This window comes from Natator depressus, chromosome 1 (genome assembly GCF_965152275.1).
Source record: "Natator depressus isolate rNatDep1 chromosome 1, rNatDep2.hap1, whole genome shotgun sequence".
Classification (NCBI taxonomy): domain Eukaryota; kingdom Metazoa; phylum Chordata; order Testudines; family Cheloniidae; genus Natator; species Natator depressus.
Genome location: NC_134234.1, coordinates 216,686,663 through 216,709,735, shown reverse-complemented (window position 1 = coordinate 216,709,735; position 23,073 = coordinate 216,686,663). Strand labels below are relative to the sequence as shown.

General features: G+C 42.7%; 1 protein-coding gene across 2 annotated transcripts in view; it reads left to right on the top strand.

The window, feature by feature from the left end:
• CRACR2A (calcium release activated channel regulator 2A) overlaps positions 1-23,073 on the top strand; it is a 71,095-nt gene that overhangs the window by 16,004 nt on the left and 32,018 nt on the right. For both annotated transcript variants that reach the window (XM_074948618.1, XM_074948626.1), the window contains 3 exons: positions 3,702-3,792; positions 7,248-7,343; positions 21,192-21,379. In XM_074948618.1, the coding sequence (XP_074804719.1) occupies positions 3,702-3,792; positions 7,248-7,343; positions 21,192-21,379 (375 nt within the window). The remainder of the gene's footprint in view (positions 1-3,701; positions 3,793-7,247; positions 7,344-21,191; positions 21,380-23,073) is intronic.

Below are 23,073 nucleotides of genomic sequence, written 5' to 3'. Positions count from 1 at the left end.
CTATTGATGTACTTATATCTTGCTGGTTTGAAAAGACATAACATATTTGCGTTATTAAATGCCACATAGGTCCTTGAAGAGTTCATAATCTCTGTGACATTTTTGGTGCCTTTTGTAATCTCTTCAGGAGTTCCTTCAGGGCTTATAAACTTGACTGGAGTCCAGGCTTTCACAGCCTCCATAGTGTTGCGCACAAAGTTGGTACTGTGCTTTAACACAAATATCAACATTTTATATTATTTATTTGTATTACAGTAGCACCTAGATTGGGCAGTAGCACCTCAGCTGAGACTGCCCCTCCTCCCCCGGTTGCGCTTGTGAATGCATGCAAACACATAGTGTTTGGACCATTCTCTGTTCCAAAGAGCTTACAGTCTAGACAGACGACGGACAGACAAAGCGTGAGAGGAGAAACATGAGCATTCAGGGTAGGATTCACAGAGGAGATTTAGGTGCTCTGCTGCTTAGTGGAATTCACAACCCTGAGTTAGATGCCCAGAGCAATAGGCAACTAAAAGAGAGGTTCAGAAAAGCTAGCATGCTGAGCTGCCTAATGCCTATGCTAGCCAACAGAAATGCTGAGTACAGGGAAGTGGCCTAGATCTCACCCCCACAAAAGGAGTTAGGAGTTAGGCATCTAATCCTAGGTGCTGGAACTCGGAATGCTGGGAGTGCTACAGAACCCCCGGCTTGAAGTGGTTTCCATCATATACAGGGTTTATAGTTTAGTTCAATGGCTCTCAGCACCCCCACTATACAAATTGTTCCAGCTTCCCTGCATCTAACTTCAGGCCAAAGGGAGGCACCTCCCTCCACTTGGGATTCACAGCTGTGAACCATCTCGAGGAGTTAAGTGTCTAAGTCAAGTCAGCAGTTGTTCAAGGAAAAACTGAGGAGGAGGCAGAAGAAAAGGTAGTCCCTCCTTCCCCGAATTATAACCTTTAACCCAGTGGTTAGTGTTCAGTATGGGAGACCCAGGTTCAGTTCCCCCATTTGCCTGATGTGAAGCTGGGATCTCCAATCTTGGTTCTCTCGCTTCCCATGAGAGTGCCCTACTCACTGAGCTAGAGAGTCACTCTGGCCCAAGGAATATCTAATTATTTATACACAGCGGCACCACTTCAACAAGAGACATTAAGACAGACCTTCCCCAGAACACCCTATAGCCCATGTCTGAGGAGGTGGTGTTAGGATGTAGACACACCTCTCTACTTAGGACTGTGCACGTGCCCAACTGCTGAAATTTAAGCACCTTGGGGGACGTTACATTTGGAAATGTAGGCACCTACCAGGTTAGATGGCACATGAGTGGGGATTCTGTGAACGCCAATGGTTCCTATATGTTGGACATAGTCATCTTATGAATGCCACCCAGAGAGGTGAAGTGATTTTTCCCAAGGTTACAAAAGCAAGTCATTAGCAGAACCTGACTTCAAAGAAGGTTGAGGACATTTGGTACCTTGTAGGATCAGCCCATAGAGTACCCAACACCCTAACCAATTTTCATTTGAAGTAACGGCTGTTCTGACCAAGTGTCTGTGTGAATAATGATGGACAAAATTCAAATACTGCATCTAAAATAATAGGCAGAAATGAAACCATCCCATGTATGCATTAACCTCGCTACCGGAACAATCATTTTATAAAGATGAACATGGGGGTGTAGGGTGTTCCCCTGAGGTACAGAGTGTCACAATGTCACCTTAGCTATCCTAACCAGAGTTATGGTCTAGTTTGGTTAATGTGTTATAACAAAAAAACAAAACAAAAACATTTATCCACAGGATTATTGTAAAGAGAAATTAGCACTACAGCATAGTGTTGGAATTATATAACAGTTAAAGATGGTCAAATTATTCAGCGTGAATGGGTTTCAGAGTAGCAGCCATGTTAGTCTGTATCCGCAAAAAGAAAAGGAGGACTTGTGGCACCTTACAGACTAACAAATTTATTTGAGCATAAGCTTTCGTGAGCTACAGCTCCCTTCATCGGATGCATAGGGGTTTTTGTTGTTTGTTTGATAATATATGTTGGCTTTTTTTTTTTACTAAATAAATCACTTGGTTATAATTTCTTTCCATTATTCTACCACCTCTGCAAATGGCTGACAAATATCTAGCAAATAATTTATCTGATGAATTTTTCCCACTACTTGTGGGATAAATTATTCATGATTATGTTATACTTTAAATAACAATGATAAATTATCTTATTAATATTATTATTATTATTTTATTTGACCAGCTTTAAGAATGGAGACTAAATCAATAATTAAAACTTCGGGTGTGTTTAGCCTGCAGATGTCATCCCCCTGGTAGTATGCTAAAGCGGACAACAAACAAACATGATATTAAAATGTCTCTCAAATGTCATGTTCAGATTATAGCCCTGTTCTGCCCTTGCAAACACAAGTTAGAGAAAATCCAGTGCCAAAACCAATAGTGTATGAATTCAACATTCAGGTTGTTCCTTTTAACCCGCACAAGCAAGAAAATTCATTTATGGTTCTCATGGCAACATTGAGTATTGTGTTCTTTATATACATCGCAATAGGGTCCTTCATTATATAACCAGCCTAGCCCTGTTCAGTGTGACATATTATTGGGCAAATATAAGGTTTACAGATGTGATCTTGGCATTCATGTGCTATCTTGTTAAATGATTATCAAGTCTTGTATGGTTTCATGGAATTCCACCCACTCAAGGAAGCTCTGAATTTGCTCTATGGATTATTGTTTCTTAGAATAAAGTGTCTTAGATATTTTGGGCCAAAATGTAAATCTGACTGTGCACCTATGAAGGGGAGTAAGGAAGCATAAAATGTCCCTTTATTTTCCTTCACTATCTACTTGCATCATGAGGTAGGATGGGGATTAGCAGCCTCCATGAGGGGGGCTGCATTTCACACACAGCTTGAGCTCATTTTGCATAGATGTAAATGACCATGCAAAGTGCAAGACAGTGGAGAATCAGCCTTAAGGAGTTTTGTTTCCAAAAAAAGTGGGCTTGATTATTCAATCCCTTGTTCTCTGTGTAATCGTGTGCACTTGTGCAAAATGCTCTTAATCTGCTCCCTGACTGGGTGACTAAAACTTTAAACAAGTGTGTAACAAGTGTCAAACTAGAGAAAGACACATAAAGACACAGTAGCATATGAATTTTCAGACAAGTCATTCTTTGTGCTGAAACTTTTGGGATGCATTAATGGTTTCAGAAATAAATCATCAGTCATAGGAATACTCATGAATAATGCAGTCTTATAAATAACAGTAGAGCAAAGCTGCAACTTGAAAATACTCACAAATCACTTTCATTCCTATTTGATCAGCTCTAATTGAGAAACTTTGTTTCCAGTATTTTCATTGTTGTTATTAGTGTCACGTGCTCTCCCTTCCTTAGGCTTTAGGTTCCACAGTCATTAAGAGTGCCTGATAAACAGCCATCATATATTGTGCTGGCAATTTTAAAACATCAAATAAACAGCCTTATTAGCTTTAGTGCAGTTACTGCTCTCCCCCATGGGAAACAATTTGGTTTTTATCTGTGACCCTGCTGTATGTAAATACTTTTTTCTGCTCTTGGGATCATTCCCTTGAGTCTTGTGCTAAAACAGAAATGTGATGCTAAGCTGGTAAATTGTGAGCTTTTTACTTGAAATAATGCTACAAAGACCCACTGAGTATGCTTTTATCTCTTATTAGGAAAATTGCTGCTTATGATGAAGAAATTCAACATCTCTATGAGGAAATGGAGCAGCAAATCAAAAATGAGAAAGAGCAGTTTCTCTTGAAGGTGACTGTGTCTCTTTATTATAGATATGGAAGGCCTAATTCTGCTCTCACACTAGTGTTTACACCAGTGTAACTCCATTGATTTCAGCCAGTGTGAAAGCAAAAGAAAGCCCCCAAAATGACAGTCTATGGAGAAATATAAGATAAAGCATAATTTCACTTACTACCTCATCCAGTGATCTCATCAGATTGCAGGCTCAGGCTGGGTGACTGTTTGGATGGGAGACCAAGGTGTACCCACAAACTGTACTAAGTGGTGTTGGTGATATTCAGGAGGTGGTATTATTCCTTCGGAATAACTACCAAACCAATAGCCCACTTTGCTGGTGGAGGTGCCATCTTTTACATGGGTTTTAAAATCAAGGTCCTGACCCCTTGTGATCATAAAAGATCCCCTGGAACTTTTCACAGCAGCACTAGTCTCAATGTTCTGGCCAAATTCCTTCTTACAGAGTACCCCTGTCCCCTTCCTGGTCTTTCTGAGTGAACCTCTTCAGGTGACAGGTCTCATGACTTTACCTATCCTGGGGTGGAATTCCACCATTCTCGCGCTCTTAGACTGGGCCCTACAGTGCCCTGTGTATCTACTGTGCTCACCCAGCAAGTCCAGCTGGGTTCAGTACCTGCCAACCTTCTGTTTGGGAATCTGTGGCCAGAGGTGAATAGAGTGACCAGACAGACGTCTCAAACCAAAGTATTTACCCCAACAGGAACAAAGCATAAGAGAAAAAGGATTTTAAAGCAACAAAAAGTCTACACGCACATCTATTGTACCTAGAGGCTGACCATCCCTGATGATAACCTACACAGGCCTAGTTTCTTCAGACACCCCAGTGGGTGCTGCTGTCACAGCCTGGTTCCTCCATGAAGAGCTCCTCAACAACTATTAAACAACACCCCACTCCCACCCTTGCGGAGAGAGTCTCTTTTTAAATTGCCGTAGTCCTTCTGATGTTCTGGTGTCCAGGCTTTTCCTATCCAGCATTGTCTCCTAACTCCCTAGTATTTTATCTTGAGCCATTGTTTCACGTCCTGCTTGTTTTTTCCATACAGATCCCTACTGGATTAAACCAATACAATAAACAGCCCAATAATCTGGCAAACACAGTATTCAGAAATACAGAGCAACACCATGTATGTCACACGTTGTCTAAAGAGTTGCCCTGTAGTTTCAACTGGATACGTTTTTCTTTACTTCCTATCCTAAACTTTTGTGTAGTGTGTATTTTGCAGTTAGGTTTCACTAAAGACAGTGGGAATCTTCATTGGGCATTGGATTAGACCCTCACACAGCCGCTGTGTTCCATTCCAGAGCTGGGTGAATTTCAATGCTGGGTCAAATGATCTCCTTGTATAGAGTTGAAGAGCACTTGAAAGTTGTAAAATGCATTATCTTTCATAATGAAGGTTGATATGGAAGAGATTGGTTTGTATGCTCTAATAAAAAGAGTGCTCTATTTAAATTATACTGTAAATCCAAAAATAAGACATAAATATTCTTACCTATAAGAAACTATAGCAGTAACTGGTAATTAACTTTATCATTAAGGTACCATAATCAATTCCATTATTAATCCCTATCACAGGCCTTTGTAGGTTGCCAGGTAAACCTCAATTTAGCTCTTTAAAAGTTAGTCAGCAGCCACACTAATGGTTGTCAGACACTCAAGAAGTATTATTTCTCGGTGTGACTAATTTATTTGTTGGTGTTTGGAGTTTAAAACTCTTTCCCTAAAGCAAAAGTTCACAAAGGCTCCAGAGAATGCAGAGATGTACAGATGCCATATGAAAAAGAAAATGATTGCCTGTTTCTGGAAAAGCATAGCATTTGAAAAATACATAAAAAGAAATTGTTAAGAAGGCAAATAAGTACAAGGTGTTGCTATTTAAGATATTTGGTACCCTGCCGGTTAAGGACTGTGTTAGAGGAATGGTTATTATGTCTTATTCATTTGGATATATATTTTTCTGAATAAGAAGCCAGTTAAAGTACATTAAATTGCCTCATTAAATATATTGTTAGGAGTGAGAGGAGTAGTGGGGGAACATTTCAGTGTTTCTGCACCCACCCCTTTGAGGGAGGTTTGATCTTTAGATCCATTTGCCTGAAGAACTAAAGGAGTAGATTCTCAGCCGGTGTGAATTGTCAAGGCTAGATCAATGGAGCTGTGATAATTTACACTCAGTGGTGGATTAGCCACTGGGCCAACGGGGCTTGTGCCCAGGGGCCCTGGCCAACTGGGAGGCCCCCGAAAAATGGGCTCCCCCATGCCCAGACCTACTCCACCAACCCACCTGGTGCTGTTGCCAAGGAGCAGCATCAGGGCACGGGGGCTTGCCCCACTTCCCTCACCCACCCAGCGCTCCTCACCGGGAACAGGGGAAGTCCCCGCGCCCCAACCCCGCTCCCTGCAGGATCGCTGGGGGCAGCAGGCAGTGGCAGATATGTGTTTGTTGGGCCCTGGGCCAAAGCAAGTGGGGGTCCCTCCCCACCCTTTCAGCCTGTAGGCCGCCCCATTCCCCCTGCACCCCTCCCCAGCACTACTGAGGGGGTGGGGGAGAGGATTGCAGGTGGAAGGGGTAGGGAGAGGCCCCCAACTGCTTTGGCCCAGGGCCCCACAAACCCCAAATCCGCCACTGTTTACACCATCTGAGAATCTGTGCCAAGGAGTAATTCCAACTGAGAGAAGGAGTAGTTCTCATTTATTCAAATGCTGTTCTAGAATATTTGGGTAACCACCTGCTTGTGGGGCCACTGCAGTAACTGGGAGGTCTGTAAATACCCAGGGCCTAACTCTCTTCTCACTTATATCAATTTTATACCACTTCTGTTAACTTCTGCGGAGTTGCTCCTGATTCACACAATTGCAAGTGGTAGATTTTAAAGCTAGAAGGCACCATTTATGATAACCTGCATAAGAAAGGCCATAGAATTTCACCCAGTAATACCTGTATTGAGCCCAGTAACTTGTGGCTGAACTACAGGAAATCCTTTAGAAAGACATCCAGGGTAAAATTTTCAAACACATGGAAGCAATTTAGCAGTTTCAGAACCATTTTCAAAAGTGAGATAGATTCCTAAGTCTCACAGACATAGGTTCAGATGTGCCTAAATCACTTTTGAAAATGGGGCTTTAGGCACTTTTGAAAATTTTACCTCTTATGTGGGTGAGAAACTGAGCTGGTGTAACTCAGCATAGATGCACTAACTTCAGTCATTGAGGTCAGTGGAGTTATGCCAATTTACCCCAGCTGAAGATCTGGCCTCCTAAGTGATGGAGAATTCACCACATCCTTAGGTAACCTGTTCCATTGGTTAGTAACACTCACTGTCAAAAATCTACCCCTTATTTCCAGATCTGACTTCTAGTCCTATGCCCTGTCCTCTGGACCTTGCTGCCCTGATGATGAAGACCCTGCCTTTTTGCTTAATGTTCATGTCTTTTGATTTTGCAGGACACAGAGAGGTTTCAGTCCCGCAGTCAAGCGCTGGAACATAAACTCGTTTCAAAAGAACAAGAGCTGGAACAACTGGTTCAAAAACAGAAAAGGGTACTTAACAGCATTATATAGAGAAAGAACTGTAGATAACTCTGATTTGCCCCTGCGATTTTCCTTCATAGTTTCTCTTCTTTCTTTCACGTATTTAGCAATATTTCAACTCAGAGAATTTTTTTTAAATAAAAGCCATTTGAAGTGATTGGTCACCATGAAAGCTGCAGTTCCACACTGAAGTCCTTTATAAATTCATAAAAAGAAAAGGAGTACTTGTGGCACCTTAGAGACTAACCAATTTATTTGAGCATAAGCTTTCATGAGCTACAGCTCACTTCATCGGATGCATTCAGTGGAAAATACAGTGAGGAGATTTATATACACACAGAACATGAAAAAATGGGAGTTTATCATGCACACTGTAAGGAGAGTGATCATTTAAGATGAGCTATTACCAGCAGGAGAGTGGGGGGGGGAAGAAAACCTTTTGTAGTGATAATCAAGGTGGGCCATTTCCAGCAGTTAACAAGAACGTCTGAGGAACAGTGTGGGGGGGAGGAATAAACAAGGGGAAATAGTTTTACTTTGTGTAATGACTCAACCACTCCCAGTCTCTCTTCAAACCTAAGTTAATTGTATCCAATTTGCAAATTAATTCCAATTCAGCAGTTTCTCATTGGAGTCTGTTTTTGAAGTCTTTTTGTTGAAGAATTGCCACTTTTAGGTCAGAAATCAAGTGACCAGAGAGATTGAAGTGTTCTCCAACTGGTTTATGAATGTTATAATTCTTGACATCTGATTTGTGTCCATTTATTCTTTTATGTAGAGACTGTACATTGGTCAAACTGGATTCCTGCCACTTTAATTTATGCCAGGGACTACCCTAGTGCCTGGATGGCATGGGATCTGGAGACTGCTATGGTATCTTAAAGCTATCAGTGCACACCTCCACTCCAGATTGCTTCTGGGTTGTACTGGCGTATCAGTGCCATAAACTTTAAATAGTCTCTTCTAAACCCACTGGACCTGATTCCTTTCAGTCACATGTCAGTTTTATGGCAGTGTATCTCCACTGGAGAGCCCCGATTTACAGGCATGTACGTGAGAATGCAATGATGCTCACAGTTCTCATCAGCCTGTCATGTTTCCATATCAGGTGCCTGCTGTATTTTGTTCCATAGTCTGGGGAAGCACGGTACTTTCATTCTGTAAAATTGCCATAAATCCCTGCAAAATATATCCATGGGGGCGGATTTAATACAATTTAAAAAGTGAATTCACTGCTGATGAAAGGCCTGAGACTGACAGCTCTGGAGATGAATCTTCTCTATTTAATTGCAGAGTAAATATAACCGTCTCTCTCTGGCAGTGCTGACCTGAAGGTCCATTCTAGTGAGGAGCAAGAGAAGTTCAGTCTGCACAGGTTATGCGATGTTTGGATTCTCCTCTAAGGAGTTGATCCAGCTCCCACTGAAGTCAATGGGAGTTGCACCTGGGTACCGGAGAGATAACTGGGTTTTTAGTTTGCTAGTTGTGATAGCACATTTTTATGTGTGATGTGGAGACCGGCCCCCTAGGGAATTGGACTAAGACAATCATTTTATTTCATATGTCACCAAACAGCCAACTGAGACACCGAGTCTCAGAGCCTGGGTCAATTAACTCTCATGGGGGTTGGGCTGCAGCATTATAAACAGGAGTCTAGATATTCCAACTCAGGATGGAGCCCAGGATCCAAAACTAGGCTCAGTTCCTGACCTGGAATGTCTACACTGCTATTTTTAGCCCCGCAGCCTGTTGGACCCGAGTCAATTGAGCTGGGCTTTGAGACTTGCGCCACAGGTTTTTCTTTGCAATGTAAACATACCCTATTGCTCCAAATTGTAGTATTTTTCTCCATTGCCTGTTGCAGCCTATTGTGCAGTGCTGCATGGTAAATATCTGCCACATTCCACCCAAGAGGTAATTGTATGGCAGCAGTGGATTAAATGAACTGTTTCTCTGTCTTTCTCTCTCTGTGTAGGCTTATAAAGCATTTCGGGTTCTTTCAGTACACAACTCACTATATATATATATATATATATATATATATATATATATATATATGTAAGATATTATTACTCATCATTTTATAATGGTTTTATTTTAATCCTCGCTATCTGTTGCTTTCCAAGTAGATTTAGACATCTGTTATCAATGAGTTACACAAAGTTTGTTCTTCGAAAGCCTTTAGCTGTGTCTTCTTCTATATATTTGTCTTCTAAACTGTTTGGTGTAAGAGCCGGGGCAAACTTGAAAACTTTATACTTGGATTTTAATCCTTGCTTATTGAGACAAAATTTACAGTGATTTCAGTGGAAGTTTTGTCTGAGTAAGGATGTCATGATTTTGACCCCAACAACTAACTGGGGAACCTGAAATGACAGTTGTATACACACACATACCTGTCCAAGAACCAGGCTGTGGAAGGATAGGATTTATTCACTACTATAAAATCCAAACGCCCCTTTTATTTTTATGGGCATGCTGTTGAAAAGAAGCCAGCCCTGGATAGACCGGATTTTCTTCTTTTATTTTGATTGTCCCTGAAACGTATATTGAGTCAGATAATAAAATGCACTTGAAACTTTTGTCATTTTAACAGCTGAGTGGTGCCTTTTGCCAGCCTAAATTATAATCTGTGACTGCTCTCCAGCTGGGTAGTCCGCTCTGATTTTTCCACCCAACAGCATAATTCAGTGCAGAGTTTAATGTTCACATTTATCTCTTTCCTCGTGTCCAGCATTTGGGGCCCAACTCTCCTTCTTCCTTACACCTGTTTTTATAATGGGATAACCTCCATGATTTTGTGGAGTTACTCCTGATTTACACCAGCATCGGTGTATTTCGAGTCAAGCCCTCAGTGTCTAATTTGTGCCTTAGTCAATTCCTTCTCTCTTCCTCTTAAATTGAAATGCATTTTTTTGCCAATTACATTTATTCTTTAAATGAGTGATGGTAACTTTATTTAATTACAACATCCTTGTTGGATTATGAAGGAAGCTCTTGAGAATAATACAAATTCCTTTTTCCAAACTGCATGAATTAGGCAAAGTTGTTCTTACATTTTTTTTTCCTGTAGTGTGAGGGATTGTAAAATACGTGAAGAGAAACTGCCAGCCAAGAAATGCTCAGGGCTGCTCCTACTGACTCAGCCAGATGGAAGCTCCCTTAGGAATCACCTGGCAGAGCTGCTATCTATGGACAAGGGTGGATTAAATGCTGATCCAAACTTGTGCTGACAGGGAACCCAGAGGCCAACAGAGTGCGGCTCTGCAAATACAGAGGGGCCTATCTCCTTGCAAATGTAGGTCCAAGATCATGCTTCAGGGACAGTGAGCCACTGGAAGCCAATAGATTCTTTGGCTCAGTCCCTTCTGCCAGCTGTCACCTTCTTGAATTGTCAGCATGCTCCCATCCTTCATATTACAGGGGTGTTATCTGTAATATCCCCAAATCCATAGCAGGCTGGCATTTCAAAGAGTAGGCAGCAGGGCTCAGCACAGAGACCGCTGGGCCTGCCTGGCTAATGTGTGTTCATATGGGCGGCAGCATGGTACTGTACCATGGCCCAGCAGAAGTCTTGCACTGGGAGAAGAAGGTAGCTAGGATCTGTGCTTGGGATAAAGGGTAGCTGAGTTTCTGCCCTGTGAGGAGGTTGGATGGATGGTCAGGTGGAGGTCTAGGCCAGGAAGGGGAAGGCATGTGTGGATCTGGTTAGGTATACAGGAGGGTAAGTTGGGGCTGGATAAGGAAGAAGAGGGGGTTGTGGTTAGGGAGGGAGAAGGAAATGAAGAGGATTCTGAGTTCAGAAGGAGGGAAATGTCAGCCACTGTGTGTGTTTGGGAGGCAATTACAGGAGAACTGTTTGTGGGGCAGGGTTCCAACATTTGATGAAGCTAGGTCTCATTTTGCCTTGAGGATACCTTCCAGTTAAGTCTTAGCTGGGTAACAGCAGGATTTATGGTGGACCAGATTCTCAGCTCCAGTGAGCCCTGACTTCATTGGACCTACTCTGATTTACAACAGCTGAGGCTCTGACCCAAAAAGTCCTTCCACCAAATGGTAAACTTGCCAAATTAGAAGTTTCTAGTCCAATGTCTAGCGAACACTTAGCAGATACCCCTGGGGTCATGTAAATAATTTGTGTTGCTGTGTTAGCATAAAGCTACACATTTCTGTGACATACTCACTTCTCAGTCTGATCATGTCCAATTGATCCATTTACTACCATGCAAAATTTGAACTGAATCACTCTATACTCACAGTTGTGCCATGCCCACTAGTAATCATGTCCAAGATTAGTACCTGTGTTACTACAGTATTATAATGGGTGCTCCATAGCACCTGCCATAATTAAGTTTCCAAACCAATTACCATTGTAAACTTTTGTTTTCAGATGGTCATAACTTCCTCACATATTCACCTTTTAGCACTGAGATTCTCTGTGCTTGAGCTCTGCTTGAAGCTTTTGCTATTCTCAAGTTTTTGGTATGGAGACAATTTGCATGAAAAAAATTGTCTCATTAAAACACACAATCATAAATACATAGGGCTGAAAGAGACCTCAAGAGCTCATGCGGACCAGCCCCTTGCACTGAGGCAGGAACAAGTAAACCTAGACCATCCCTGACAGGTGTTTGCCTCCATAATTGGCCAGTTCTGTATGCTCTCCCTGAAGCTCCAGTACAGTCCACTGTTAGAGACAGGATACTGGGTAAAGTGGACCATGGTCAGACCCAGTATGGTAGCTCTTATATACTTAGAGTCAGGAGCAGCGGAAGCTTCCTAAAATTGTGGGGGGCTACCGGACCCCAAACCGGGGCCCCTTCCCCCATGCCACTCCTTCCCCTCAAGACACTGCCCCCACACCGCCCCTTCCCCATATACCCCATCCCCACCCCACTCCTTCACCCCAGCCCCCATCCTCACGCTGCCCCTTCGCCCTGAGGCCCCACACTCGTGCCGCCCATTCTCCTGAGACACCGCCTTCACAACGCCCCTTCCCCCAAGACCCTCCTCCTGCACCACCTCTTCCCCACAAGGCCCCACCCTGCTCACCCCTCTCCGCCCCCTCCCCTTCATCACTCACCCTTGTGGCCAGTAAAAAGTGGGAGGGCCATGACCCTCTGGCTCGGCCAGTTCCAGCACCCCGGCTTAGAGTATTCCAGGCCCTCTGTCTTTTCTCATTCCAAAAATACAGCACAATCAATATCACTGATAAACAATAAGCTCTATTACATTCATCTCAATGGGCTGTGAATGTTAAAGCTCAATTTTGAACATTCAAATGCTCAAACTACAGGAAAAATGTTCTCCCTCTCTTTATTTGCTTCAAACATGAATTTACATTAAAAACGCCCAAACAAACAAACAAACAAACCCAACCCCAAACAAAACCGAGCCCTTACTTTAGTCCAGTGTTATGATGGTATAATTAAAAATCACAAAATTTTAGGAAATGCAAAAGTTAAAGTTCCAATAGTAATCTTAACTGATCTTTGTTCCATATTTAGGTTTGGCAAAGTTATAAGCAACTGAAAACTTATAAAAGAAAGTTTTGAGCTACCTGTGCTGCCTGTAACTACTGGCATTCACTATTATCTATTCCTGCTTCCTAGTTGTTATATCACCATTGTTATATTATAAAATGTAAAAAAGTATGCAAGATGCTTAATGCAGCCAAATTAATGTTAGCAATGTGAGTTACCATTGCTGTTGGAATCTCACTTTTTCGCAATCTTGATTTTCCCTGACTACATTTTTGCCTGTAATCCATTCTTTATCAAAACCAAATCTACACATCAAGTTAATACACATCCATCTATAGTGTTGTGTTGTTTGGTGGGCGGCACAGTGATTAATGCCACAGCCCAGTGGTTCTCAACTCACAGTCTGTGGGCAACTTGGGGCCCAATCAGCACACAGCTGCAGCTCAGGTAAGATCCTCAGGGTCATACAGGTAGTATATATATTGTGTGGACGCAGCCCACATAACACACAGAGAGCTGCATATGCGGCCCGTAATGGTAAATAGGTTGAGAACCACTGCGTGTAGCCTTTCCTCTGCTGAGACTAGAGCCAGTTCCGATTGTGATTCAATTCACAAGCAGACCTGGGTGAATATGGCAAAGCATTGTCTGTGAGTATTCACGCGAATGTGACAGTGAGTTTGCTTGGGCTGTGCTCGTGTCCCTCTCCTGTTTGCTCTTTGGGTGAAATTCACCCCAGTCCCACTTTCATCACTTAAATGGGATTTCGGGCAGGGACAGATGCAACCTCCCAGTTCAGAGGGTGCACTCTACTGTAGTCAAGCAGAGCACCGATTACTCTCAGCAGCACTGTTTGCCCTGGCACTGCATTGCTAATCCTGGCCCAATGTGGCAGAAATGCTGAGGGGGGGAGGAAGAGGGGCTAGAGAGTAAGCTTTCTCCCCACCTGCTGCCTACTCCACTTTCACTCCACAACAGTGGCTCCTGTCTTGCAGGGCTGGGCCCGGCTCCCCACTCCAGGCATTGTGACCTGGCACAGGGGGTCACAGCGCCACTCGGGTTTGGCCCCTGGGTTTCATCATTTCTGTGGGTGCAATTGAATACATGTACCCTTGGTAAAGCCACCCCTGACTGAAGTGGTGCTTGTCCTCTGTGCAGGGATGTGAACAGTCACACAGTCTTGCTTTACTTGCAAGAATCTCGTGGAAAGCAAATCTGAAACTTGCACTCTTGTGCGTGTGCACTGGAAATGGTACATTTTACGTGGGACAGGACACTGCTGGGGCCAGGCTTCCCAAAACCATATGCCAAAACCCTAACTATTCTATTTATATACCTGCCTGGTCCCCACCCTTGTAATACCTGAGGACCTGGCAGAGAGCCAATAATACAATCCGACAAGCATCTGACTAGACACTCCGCAACCAGGACTGCATGCTCAGAGGCAAATGCAATTACTTTATTGCTGACCGCAAAGATGAAAGTGCAGAGATACCACTGTTATGTATCCCTAACAGAAAAAGATAGACAAGCAAATGAAATGTATTTGTTCCTGATTTTACACAGTAACTGAGTTGCCATTGACTTCAGTGGGAGTTGTGAGTGCTTAGTACTCCTGAAAATCCAGGCTTTTGATCCATTTTGAACAGGACAGGGCACTGTGCACCACAGAAAGGGAATGGTGTTCCTTTAACTTCCCACCAGAGCTCTGGTATAAAAGAAATTAATTGAGGCAAGGATCTGACTGCACCATCCACAAATAGGACCACATGTGCAATTACTTGGTGTGAATATGAAGGGGGGCAATTAAATTTAGCTCTTCACCCACACAATACCTTTTACACAAGCCTAATTTTTCTAGGTGGAAATGGACCTGTGCCAGGAAGAAAGGGTATGAGCATTTCTAAAATTCCCTTGTCATGGTGTTCTGCTAACTCTGCCAAAATGGCTCCTCCTCTTCCTGAGAGAACATAAGACTGGCTATACTGAGTCAGAACAATGGTCCATCTAGCCCAGTATTGTCTTCCAACAGTTGCCAGTGCCAGATGCTTCAGAGGGAATGAACCGAACAGTACAAGAGGATTAGGGGTACTCAGAGCATGTGGTTGCATCCCTGACCATCTTGGCTAATAGCCATTGATGGACCTATCCTCCAGGGACTTATCTAATTCTTTTGTGAACCCTGCTATATGTTTTGCCTTCACAACATCCCCTGGCAATAAGTTTCACAATTGACTATGTGTTGTGTGAAGATGTACTTGCTGCTGTTTGTTTTAAATCTGATGACTATTAATTGATATCTCTACTTAAGTAAAACTTTTGATACTGTCTCACATGACCTTCCCATAAACAAATTCGAGAAATATAGCCTAGATGAACCTACTATAAGGTGGGTTCACAACTGGCTGGAAACAAGTACTCAGAGAGTAGTTATCAATGGTTCACAATTGCCTCAAAGAGCATATCAAGTGGGTTCCTGTAGGGATCTGTCCTGGGTCTTATTAATATCACCATAAATGATTTAGATGGCACAGAGAGTGCTCTTACAACATTTCAGACTATACTAAGCTGGGAGGGGTTACAAGCACAATGGAAGACAGAATTAGAATTCCAAATGATCTTGACAAACTGGAGGCAGTGTGTGAATTAAATAGGATGAAATTCACTAAGACAAATGCAAACTACTACACTTAGGAAGAAACAATCAATTGCATAAATACAAAATGGGAAATGACTGTCTCAGAAGGAGTACTGCAGAAAGGGATCTGGGAGTTATAGTGGATCACAAACTAAATATGGGTCATCAATGTAATTCTGTTGCAAAAAAAGTGAACTTTGTGCTGGGATGTATCATTGGGAGTGTTGTAAGCAAGACACAAGTAATTCTGCTGCTCTACTCAGCCCTGAGAAGGCGCTAACTGGAGTACTGTGTCTACTTCTGGGCACCACACTTTGGAAAAGAGGGACAAACCGGAGAAAGTACAGAGGAGAGCAACAAAAGTGATTAAAGGTCTAGAACACATGACCTGCCAGGAAAGATTTTTTAAAAATGGGTCTGTTTAGTTTGGAACAGAGAAGACTGAGGTCGGACATAATAACTGTCTTCAAGTATGTAAAAGTTTGTTATAAAGAGGAGGGTGATAAATTGTTCTCCTTAATGATTGAGGGCAGGACAAGAAATAATGGACTTAAACTGTAGGAAGGGAGATTTAAGCTAGATATTAGGAAACACTTTCTAACTGTCAGGGTACTTAAACTCTTGAACAGATTACTTAGGGAGGATGTGGAATCTCCATCACTGAAGGTTTTTAATAAGAGGTTAGACAAACACCTGTCAGGGATGGTCTAGAGCAGGGGTGGGCAAACTTTCTGGCCCGAGGGCCACGTCTGGATAAAGGAAATTGCATGCAGGGCCATGAATGTAGGGCTGGGGCAGGGGGTTGGGGTGCAGGAGGGAGGGAGGGAGTGTGGAGTGTGGGAGGGGGTGCGGGGTGTATGAGGGGGCTCAGGGAAGGGGGTTGGGTGCAGGAGGGGGTGCGGAGTGCAGGAGGAGGCTCAGGGCATAGGTGCAGGGAGGAGTGCGGGAGGGAGCTCAGGGCAGGGGGTTGGGGTGAAGGAGGGGTGCAAGGTGCAGCAGGGGGCTCAGGACAGAGGGTTGGGGTGCAGGAGGAGTGCGGGGTGCAGCAGGGGGCTCAGGGCAGGGAATTTGGGTATGGGGTGCAGGAGGTGTTTGGGGTGAGGGCTCTGGCCCGGCACCGTTTACCTGGAGCAGGTCTGGGGTGGCAGCGGTGCGCTCCCTGCCTGCCTGCCCTAGCCCCGCGCTGCTCCCAGAAATGGCCAGCACCACATCCCTGCGGCCCCTGGGGGAGGGGAGCAGAGGGCTCTGCACGCTGCCCTCGCCTGTGGATACCTCCCCCGAAGCTCCCATTGGCTCCAGTTCCCCGTTCCCCGCCAACGGGAGCTGCGGGGGAAGGTGCCTGCAGGAGAGGGCAGCGCACAAAGCCCTCAGCCCACCCCTCCCCCAGGGTGCAGGGACATGGTGCCAGCCACTTTTGGGAGTGGCGCGTTGCCCGCGGCGCCACAGGGGTGGCAATCCCGTGGGCTGAATCCAAAGCCCTGATGGGCTAGATCCGGCCCACAGGCCATAGTTTGCCCACCCCTGGTCTAGATAATACTTAGTCCTGCCTCAATGCAGGGGTTGGACTAGATGACCTATTGAGGTCCCTTCCTGTCCTATATTTCTATGATTCATTGGGTGACCCTTGGTTCTTGTGTTATATGAAGGGGTAAATAACACTTCTCTATTCACTTTCTCCACATGATTCATTATTTTATAAACCTCTGTCCTAACCCCCTTAGTCATCTCTATTCTAAACTCAATAGTCCAAGTCTTTTTAATCTCTCCTCATATGGAAGCCGTTCCATACCACCCTAATCATTTTTGTTGCCTTTTCCAATTTTAATAACCCTTTTTGAAGTGGGGTGACAAGAACTGCAAGCAGTATTCTAAATGTGGCCTTACCTTGGATTTATTTAGTGGCATTATGATATTTTCTGTTTTATTATATAACTCTTTACTCATGGTTCCTAACATTCTATTAGCTATTTCTCACTGGCACTGCATAATGAGCAGATGTTTTCAGAGAGCTATCCACAATGACTCCAAGATCTCTTTCTTGAATGGTAATGGCTAATTTAGAGCTCATTGTTTGATATGTATATTTGGGATTATTTTTTTCCAATGTGCATTATTTTTCACTTATTAACATTGAATATCATCTGCCATTTTGTTGCCCAGTCAGTTTAGTGAAATCCCCTTGTAACTCTTCACAGTCAGCTTTAGACTTAGCTATTTTGAATAATTTAGTATTGTGTGCAAACTTTGCCACCTCACTATTTACCCCCCCTTTCCAGATCCTTTATGAATATGTTGAACAGCACTAGTCCCAGTAAAGATCCTTGGGGTACCCCACTATTTATCTCTTTCCATTGTGAAACTGTCATTTATTCCTACCCTTTGTTTCCTATCTTTTAACCAGTTACTGATCCATGAGAGGACCTTCCCTCTTATCCTATGACTGCTTACTTTGCTTAAGAGCCTTTGGTGCGGGACCTTGTCAAAGGCTTTCTGAAAGTCTAAGTACACTGCATCAAACGGATCACTTTTGTCCACCTACTTGTTGACCCCTCTGACAATTCTAACAGGTTGGTGGGGCATATTTTCCCTTACAGAAGCTGTGCTGGCTCTTCCCCAACATATCGTGTTGATCTCTGTGTCTGGTCATTCTGTTCTTTGCTGTAGATTCAACTGGTACTGAAGTTAGTCTTACCGCCTGTAGTTGCCAGGGTAGCATCTGGAGCCTTTTGTAAAAAATTGACGCTATATAAGCTATCCTCCAGTCATCTGGTGCGCAGGCTAATTTAAGTGATACGTTACAGACTACAATTAGTAGTTCTGCAGTTTCATATTTGAATTCCTTCAGAACTCTTGGTTGAATACCATCTGGTCCTGGTGATTTAGTACTGTTTAATTTGTCAATTTATTCCAAAATGTCTTCTATTAACACCTCAATCTGGGACAGTTCCTCAGATTTGTCACCTAAAAAAATGGTGTGAGAATCTCCTTCACTTACTCTGTGGTGAAGACCGATCCAAAGAATTCATTTAGCTTTTTTTCTGCCATAGGCTTGTCTTCCTTCAGTGCTTCTTTAACACTTCAGTTGTCCAGTGGCCCTGCTGATTGTTTCCTGCTTCTGATGTACCTCAAAAATTTTTGCTCTTTAGTTTTTGTGTCTTTTTCTAGTGGCTCTTCAAATTCTTTTTTGGCCTGCCTAATTATACTTTTACACTTGACTTTGCCAGAGTTTATGCTCCTTTCTATTTTCCTCAGTAGAATTTGACATCTACTTTTTAAAGGATGTCTTTTTATCTCTAACCTCCTCTTTTACTCTGTTGTTTAGCCATGGGGGCATTTTTTTTTTGGTCTTCTTACTTTTTTGCGGGTCCAGGGGGCAGTTCATATATTTAGTTTGAGCCTGTATTATGATGTTTAAAAATAGTTTCCATGCAGGCTGCCGGCATTTCACTCTTGTGACTATTCCTTTTAACTTCCATTTAACTATTTTCATCACTTTGTGTAGTTCCCCTTTTTGAAGTTAGATGCTCCTGTGATGGGTTTTTCTGACATTGCTCCCCAACAAGAATGTTAAATTTAATGATATTATAGCTGCTATTACTAAGAAGTTCAGCAATATTCACCTTTTGGACCAGATCCTTTGCACCACTTAGGACTAAATCAAGACTTGCCTCTCCCCTTTGGGGTTCCAAGTTAGTTGCTCCAAGAAGCAGTCATTAATAGCATCTAGAAATTTATCTCTGCATACTATCCTGAGGTAACATGTACCCAGTCAATATGTGGGTAGTTGAAATCCCCCATTATTACTGGGTTTTCAGTTTTAGTAGCCACTCTAATCTCCCTGAGCATTTCACAGTCACCATCCTGGTGAGGTGGTCAGTAGTTTATTCCTACTGCTATACTCTTTTCATCTAAGACTTTAAAAGTCTTCTATCCATAGAGAGTCTATGGTACAGTTTGGTTCATTTAAGATTTTTACTATATTTGACTCGATTCTTTCTTTCACATATAGTGCCACTCCCCGACCAGTGCAACTTACTCTGTCATTCTTATATATATGGTACCCTGGTATTACCATGTCCCACTGATTATCAGCATTCCACCAAATTTCTGTAATGCCTATTATATCAATATCCTCATTTAACACCAGGCACTCTAGTTCACCCATCTTAGTATTTAGACTTTTAACATATGTATACAAGCATTTATAAAATATGTCAATATTTACTGTACCAGTGTATCAAAAGCTTCCAGTCTTCTCTTAGTTATAAAAGTTTCCCTTATTCATGCAGAGAAAGAAAACAATGCCTTGTAACTTATGTGATCAAAACTAAACAATGTAGCTCAACTTTCAGTGGTCCGGTAATAGATACTCCTGGTGAATTGTTTGTGAGCCATCTGAAGAAACTCTGGCTTAGTTGTTTACACTCAGCAGGGACCCATGATTGGAACAATAGAAGTGTTCAAGGCTGAGGTACAAGTTGGTAGAGGAACTGGGCAAAATTTTCTGGACAAATAGTCTATTTGCTGAAAAATACAGTTTTAGGTCGACTAAAACTATTCTTAAATTTGAGTCAAATTCAGCAAACGATTTCAGCTGGGGGGGAATCCAGAAAGTCAAATTGTTTCATTCTACAGAAACACATTTTTCTGGACTTTTTTGGTTTAGCCACTGAACTGAAAAATCAATTATTCATTTAGCTCTAATTGGCAGAGCTCTCTAGGTAAAGCGGCCCACTCTGTCCCAGGAGCTGTTGGTCTCTGCCTTCCAAGAGCACAAAAATTCAGAGACATACAGAATTTGTGTCCCAATCCTTTCATTCTCCGTGTGTCTGTCTTAAAGATTGATCTAGTGTTACTTTAAAGCTCGCAACGTACTTGACATCCTTTAAAAAACTTGTTTGCTAAAAACACAAAACACAAGAAGAGCTTTTATGTATTTCTGGATGGCATTTGCTGTCTATGATTTTAGTTCATAGGCCCTTTTCCCCCACATCTTTCTCCTCCCCTGCTACCACAGTTAGATGCTCTCCCACACTAGGGCCCTTTTGCACCACTGGACCAGCACAAAGGGCCATAAACTGACCAGATCTACCCAGATGGGAATTCTCCTGATGTGCGGGAGTCCCCAGTGGTGAAGAGCTGGTGTAGTCAGCTGTAATTCTAACCCCTCAAGCCCCACTGTAGGGGGTGAAGAAAAGCAGTAACAGGTTTAGAGCACCTCTGAGGTGGTTCTAAAAACTAAGGCAGGGCCCAGGTCAGCATAGAACAAGTCCCACAACCACCCTCTTTAAACCCTCCCCAACCCCCATCGGCTGCAGCCAGAGCTTACTGAGCACAGATGATAATCTAGCCCTCAAGATTGCTAAGTAGATATTATATGTATTAAGTAACAGGTCCCATCTCCTAACATAAAATAACTACATGCTGCATTCAAAAAACCATGGTCCAAACAAAGTTGCTACCCTGGCTCTCTGAACCTACTTTCCCATTGCTGTTTCATCCAGGCAGTAGCAGGTTGAACCATGTGCTACTCTTTTATACACACTAAGGGCTACTGTTACCTTCTTATCAAATTCTGTGCATTCTTTTCTTGCCTCCACTTTGGAGAACGAGTATAATTTTAAATGGGTTCATTTCGGTTTTAAATTTTAAGTCTTCTTAATGCCAAGCTAAGATAGCTCCGTGAGTTAGAGGTATTTTCTCTTTTCCTTTTCTTCCCCCTCCCACCACCCCTAGCTGGAGGGTCAGTGTAAGGAACTCCACAACGACAAACAGGAGACCAAAGTGGAGAACACCAAGCTGAAGCTAACAAACCAAGAGCTGCTACAGGAACTGGAGCGAACGTCTCAGGAGTTAATAGTCGCCCAGCAACAATTACAGATGCTCCAGGAGGAGGCGTCAAGACTACATGAAGAAAAAGAAATGTAAGTGACAGCTGCCTGTGGCACCACTATGCTTGCCTGAAGTGACAGCAAGCTTGATTCTCCACATGCACAGCATCTTCTGGAGGGACTTTAACATCTGTCCAAAATGCATGTGATGCTGATGGAGTAATAGGCAAGGTCAGACCAATGCAAGAATCATTGCAGGCTGTTGTATCCCTGCTTTACCCTGTTTACATTTTTCACATAAGGTGTTAATGTACCTTGCTTCAAAGTGGTTAATGGCAACATGACAAATCTGCTGCCACCTTGCGCTGTTGTGGGCTGTTGCTGGGGGTCAACCTGACATGCTGTTAAGTTTGACGTCAGTGTGTTTTGATATCGTTTGTATTAGCCATCATAAGAAAGAGCTTGACTTTCGCTAACCATACAATATGGCCTTGGATATTCTCAAGTTGATCATATGTATGAGATGCCCAGACCAATTCAGTTTAGCTTTTATGAGTATGCTTTGAGTGCCAGACATCCAACAGTGATTGAGAATTGTAAAAGCACTACCGAAACACAACTTTAAACTCACAAAAGTGGACAAGTTTTACACCTGTTTTGAACTCGCTCTTTTCACAAGCTACATATAGTGACTACAGAAGGTTCAAGGCGGTAGAGAATCATTCCCACTTTTTGTACCATGTTTGTTTAAATATTATTATTTTGCTTTAAAGAAGCAAATTCTTAGTGCTATGTACTAAAATAGACAACATTAATAGTATTGCACACCACAACATAGTGGACCAGATCCTGAGCTGTGCCAGCTGCACAAGAAGATGTGGGCAAAACTGTCATTTGTTTCTTGATTTTCTTGACTCCAGAGGAGCAGAATAAGGCCTGTGCAACACTTAAGTCCATTTAAAGGAATATTTAGTGAAGCCAGTGAAAAAATTTCCACTGAAACTATTTTTCAACAGAAAAACGGCTTTTTCAATTAAGCAGAATTTTCATGAAAAGTGTCTGCTTTCTGAAGAGAATTTAAATTTTTCATTAAAACAAACCAGAACAGCTGCAAGCCAAAAAGTATTTTTTTTTTAGCTGAAAACCAAAATATTTCTGCTGAAATTTGATTGAGAAATGCCTCTGGGTTCCCCATGGGAATTGTAGTTTGGCTGCCTCAGGTTCCCATTCTCCTCTATTGGTTGGATTTTTGGTCATACTACATTTCCCATGATTCATCATGACTATGGGACTGCCATGATGCACCACCTTCCCTAATCAAGAGAGGAGACCATGGTGCAACATGCAAAATTTAGTCCAATCAACGAGCTCAGCCTATAGAGGCAAATGAAAGCATGAGGCATTCGAACTACAGTTCTCAGGAGATATTGTGGCAGCATTTCAGAATTTCTGTTTTCAGCTGAAATATTTTGGATTTCAATTTTTTGCATAAAACTCAAAAATTTTATGCAGGGAAAAAATATTTTCCAGCCAGGTCTAATATTTAGGGGATGGAAATTGGACTGAAGTGAAACACAAGTCTTGTGTTGTCCCTCTGCAGTGGAGTTATTATACCTTAATGCTGGAATTTTCAGAAGGGTTCAGATTTTTACCACTAGGGCCAGATTTTCAAGAGTTAAGCTCCATCTGGGTACCTAAAAACACCCTAAATGTCACAGTAGGAGCAGCTGGGTGCTGAATACTTTTTTGAAAGTCTGGTCCCAACTGCAGGTTCTGAGCTCTTGAAA